At 40.6% G+C, this 4,988-nt stretch overlaps 1 protein-coding gene across 1 annotated transcript; it reads left to right on the top strand.

The window, feature by feature from the left end:
• Positions 1–2,121: 2,121 nt before the first annotated feature.
• Positions 2,122–4,633, top strand: LOC129200105 (uncharacterized). Its single transcript, XM_054811360.1, has 2 exons — positions 2,122–3,292; positions 4,193–4,633. Exons 1-2 carry the CDS (start codon positions 2,122–2,124, stop codon positions 4,501–4,503), a joined length of 1,482 nt encoding a protein of 493 aa, XP_054667335.1. The 3' UTR covers positions 4,504–4,633.
• Positions 4,634–4,988: the final 355 nt, after the last annotated feature.

Here is a 4,988-nt window from a genome sequence, read left to right as displayed (position 1 = left end):
AGACGTCTCAGGTAAAAGTCTCTGCTAGGCGAAAGCCTGTGGAGCAGGGCCCAGAGGGGAGGGGAAGCCTCCAAGGTTGTGATTTCTGGTGGCAGGAGAAATCCCTGGGATTTCCGGTGGCAGGGGAAATCCCTGAGGGAGCTCTAACACGGGTTGGGGTCCCTCTGACTAAGTGCTTGTGATAGTGCACAATCACAACCACTAAGTCCCTGGGAGATTGGCACTTTTCCGAGTAAGAAACCAAGCCCACGAAAAACACCACTGGGATGCATTTTGGAGCACTGGAAAGATCTGGGAAATGTTGATTCTTTGACTCGGAAACAGTTGATTGAATATTGTAATCATTAATGGCCACTATACACTTTAGAAAATGGGGAAAAGTGGCCGGAAAATGGGACATTGCAATATAACACCATTTTGCAATTAATGTTATTTTGTAAAAGGGAAGGTAAATGGAACGAAATGGCATATGTAGATCTGTTTTTCACATTGCGAAATCATCCAGAATGGCAAAGGCAATGTGAATTGGTTTCAGCTAGTTCTGTGGTAATGGCATTAAAGGGGCAGGAACCTAATAAAAATTTGGAAAAGGTTGCTCAGCTTATGATATTGGTAAATGATATTTTAAATGTGTGTTTAAAGAAGATGATGTTAAATTATTGGTTAAATATTGGATATTTTGTTAAAAGATACTGAAAGGAAAATAGTATTAAATATGGCCAGAAAACAAGTAGAAGGAGCTCATGCTCATACAAGGGACAGTGGACCAGAATTTTCCATCCACAAATCCTGAGTGGGACCCTAATCAGCCGGGACCCAGAGGGATGCTGACTAGATGTCAGAAGTGGATTTTGTTTGGTGATAGATATGCAATGCCAAAAGCAATTAATCGGTCTAAACTTTGTGAGACAAGAATTAAATGAGTCCCCTTCAGCCTTTATGGAAAGACTGAAGGTGACTGCTAGAAAATACACTAATTTGGACCCAGAGGAAAAAAAACCAAAAACAACACCAAACAAAAAAAAACCCACAAACAAAACCACAAACAAAAAACACCACGGAAGAAGCTATACAATTGGCCTCTATATTTATGGGACAATCAGCCCTAAAAAAACCTCCAGAAAATGGAAGGGGCTGAGTCCAGAGACTTAGGTAAAATGCTTGAAGTAGCCTGGACTGTGTATAACAAGAGAGAAAAAGAAAAAGAAGTCAGACAAATGCAAAGGGATGGAAAAATTCTGGCAATCTTGACTGAGAATAATAAATGTGTAAAGCGAAACTCAGCCATAAATCAGCAGAGGGTGTTGGTGCGACGGGGCGGAAAGAGAACTGGCCTTTCTTGAAACTGTTAAAATTTAAGCTGGGAAAATAGTAGGTAAAACACATCAATTTTTGTACGTGCCCAAATGTCCGTTGCCCTTATTGGGACAAGATTTATTAAACAAATTAGATGCACAAATAATTTTTAAAGATGGAGAAATCAGATTACTAATACCAGAATCAAAAGCCATAGAGGCGAGAGTGTTTATGTTACAGAATTCCTCCAAAGAAGAACAAATTCCAGAAGCGGTGGACAATGCAGTCACTCCCTTGGTATGGGCAAGTGAAGTTCCAGGATGATCCAAACTGGCAGAACCGGTAAAGGTGACTTTAAAACCTGGAGACAAGCCGGTAAGACAAAAACAGTATCCTATTAAGTGGGAAGCCCGGAAGGGATTAGAAGAATTAATTACAAAATTTCTAGAGTATGGGTTGTTGGTAGAATGTGAGTCAAAATACAATACCCCTATATTACCAGTAAGGAAATCGGGAGGTAAGGAATACCGATTGGTTCAAGACCTGAGGGCCATAAATCAAATAGTTCAAGATATACACCCAGTAGTGGCCAATCCATACACTTTACTGACATCTTTAAAGGAGGAACATAAATGGTTTACTGTACTGGATTTAAAGGATGCCTTCTTTTGCATACCTCTGGATATAAAAAGTCAAAGCATATTTGCTTTTGAATGGGAAAATCCAGCTACAGGACGAAAGATGCAACTAACATGGACTGTACTTCCGCAAGGATTTAAGAATAGCCCTACACTATTTGGAAATCAATTGGCAAAAGAATTAGAAATGTGGAAGAAACAGAATCAAGGACAAGGTATATTATTACAGTATGTGGATGACATTTTGATAGCAGCAAAAAGCAAAGAAACATGTTTTGAAATGACCATCAGTTTACTGAATTTCCTGGGCCAAGGAGGATACAGAGTTTCCAGAAACAAAGCCCAGATAGGGAAAGCAGCAGTGATTTATTTGGGATTTGAGATATCTCAAGGACAGAGACAATTGGGAAATGAAAGAAAAGAAGCCATTTGTCAGATCCCTGAACCTAACAGTCCAAAGGAATTGAGAGCCTTTCTGGGAATGATTGGGTGGTGTCGACTCTGGATTTTAAATTATGGACTGTATGTGAAACCCCTATATGAAGCCTTAAAGGAATCCAAAGACCGATATTTGATTTGGACACCTGAGTGCCACAAATCAGTGGCAGCGACAGTGCTGCTGATTCAGGAAGCCCAAAAATTAACCATGGGCCAAAAGATAGTGGTATATGTACCACACATGGTTATAACTGTCTTGGAACAAAAGGGGGGTCACTGGCTATCCCCTAGCAGAATGTTGAAGTACCAGGTTGTCCTATTGGAACAAGATGATGTGGAATTAAAAGCCACAGCAATTGTAAATCCGGCAATGTTCCTAACAACAGAAAATCCAACTGAAAAATTGGAACACGATTGCTTGGTAACTATTGAACAAGTTTATTCTAGCAGACCGGACCTGAAGGACGAACCTTTGAAGGATCCTGATCTGGAATTGTTTACGGATGGAAGCAGCTTTGTGCAAGAGGGAAGGCGAATAGCCAGATATGCTGTTGTTACCATCGACAAGGTATTGGAGTCAGGGACACTACCTGCAAATACATCAGCGCAGAAAGCAGAATTGGTGGCGCTGAAGCAGGCTTTACGGATGGCAGAAGGGAAAAGGGTAAACATTTGGACGGATTCTAAATATGCATTTGGTGTGATCCACGCTCATGGAGCCATCTGGAAAGAAAGAGGACTGTTGTCAGCCCAGGGCTCACCAATAAAATATAAGGAGGAAGTTCTTCAACTTTTGCAAGATGTACAGAAACCAAAGGAAGTAGCTGTAATGCATTGCAAGGCTCATCAATTTGGTCAAACTGCTATAAATATAGGTAATCGACTGGCGGATAAAGCTGCAAAAGAGGCTGCAGAACGAGGTATCCTTGCATTAGTACCAGTAAAACAGATAAAAATTCCAAATTTAAAAGCAAGATACAGTAAACTAGACGAACAACTAGCAGAGAACTTAAAGGCATCCCAAAATGCGAAAGGATGGTGGATAACACCAGAGAATCAGGTAATAGTGACCCCACAAATTATGACAGAGCTTGCAAAGGAAGAACATGAGCAGACACATTGGGGTGTGGATGCTATGGTCACAAATTTGAGAACATCTGTAGTGTGTGTAGGAATGACAGGAATAATTAAATCAATAATAGCTAAGTGTCCAATTTGTCTTAAAAATAATCCCTTAAACCAGAGGAAAGCACCTTTAGGAGTAACAAAGCAGGGTAATTCCCCAGGAGATTATTGGCAAATCGATTTCTCTGAGTTACTTAGACAGAATGGGTATAGATATTTGTTAGTATTGATTGATACGTTTTCTGGATGGCCAGAGGCTTTTCCTTGCCGCACCAACAAAGCAAGAGAAGTGGTCAAAATATTACTAAAAGAAATAATACCGAGATTTGGGGTACCATTGGGCGTATCTTCTGACAGAGGACCACATTTTGTAGCGGAAATAGTCCAACAAGTAAATAAAATCCTAGGGATAAATTGGGATTTGCATACTCCCTGGAGACCGCAATCAAGCGGGAAAATTGAAAGGATGAACCAGACCTTGAAAAGACAAATGAATAAAATTTGTCAAGAAACATCTTTGAAATGGCCACAGGCTTTGCCATTAGCTCTGTTAAGAATAAGAATCCAACCAAGGTCTAAAGACGGTGTAAGTCCATATGAAATATTATATGGCAAACCCTACCAAACTCCCTTAATCCCAGAGGACATGAGGATAACAGGGGAAATAGATTTAAAAACATATCTGATTTCTTTAGGAAAGACCCTCGAAGCGCTTAGAAGATATATTGTGCTGACCAGGCCGCTTGCTCTTGATACGCCTGTACATCCATACCAGCCGGGTGACCTTGTATATATAAGGACATGGAATTCTGAACCACTCCAGGAGAAGTGGAAGGGACCTTTCCAGGTACTGTTAACAACTTATACCGCAATCAAGGCAAAAGGAGTGGAGCCTTGGATTCACTACACTCGAGTAAAGAAGGCACCGCCAGATCAGTGGACATGTACGCAAGAGGGACCTTTGAAACTTAGACTGTGTAAAAATTCTAAGGATCAATTTCTTTAGCCTATTATCTATTGAATTATGAATATTATGAATTGTTTGATTAGACTGATGACACTTTTTTGTATTTCATCACTAATTTGTAGCCAAAGAAATACAGAATGGCCATGGTCCCAAGCTGTTGTCCAATATACCGGGAGTGTGGAACCATATCCCAAAGACCGTTCCCCAAATTTGGCCACTGTAGTAATGCATGAATCTGAAGTTTACCACCCACCTGAGTGGGCATGGGACAGAAAGGACTGGGTCCGTGTCTTGACTGGAGCAATTGGAGAAAGAATTCAAGTAGGATGTAGAAAGATGGAAGGATCTCTTCATGAGAAAGCTTCCTCAATTACCATCTCCGGAAATCTATTAGACCCTAGTTCTAATATTACGAGACTCTGTCCCACCACTGAATGGAAATGTAACAAGCAAAATTCTCTCATTACGTGTTGCCGCCAACAGAATGTCGGTAACTACTCCTTAGACCCTAGTACCAATAATGT

This window comes from Grus americana (assembly GCF_028858705.1).
Source record: "Grus americana isolate bGruAme1 chromosome 27 unlocalized genomic scaffold, bGruAme1.mat SUPER_27_unloc_7, whole genome shotgun sequence".
Lineage (NCBI taxonomy): Eukaryota > Metazoa > Chordata > Aves > Gruiformes > Gruidae > Grus > Grus americana.
The sequence above is the reverse complement of the archived record's forward strand: the minus strand, read 5'-3'. Positions and strand labels throughout refer to the sequence as shown.

What these genes read in the sequence shown, in the direction of transcription:
- LOC129200105 (XM_054811360.1), top strand. Translation starts at nt 2,122, where the DNA reads ATGTGGAAGAAACAGAATCAAGGACAAGGTATATTATTACAGTATGTG. An exon ending in AAAAGAGGCTGCAGAACGAG is followed by an intron (nt 3,293 to 4,192) that starts GTATCCTTGCAT and finishes TGATTTCTTTAG; the next exon opens with GAAAGACCCTCGAAGCGCTT.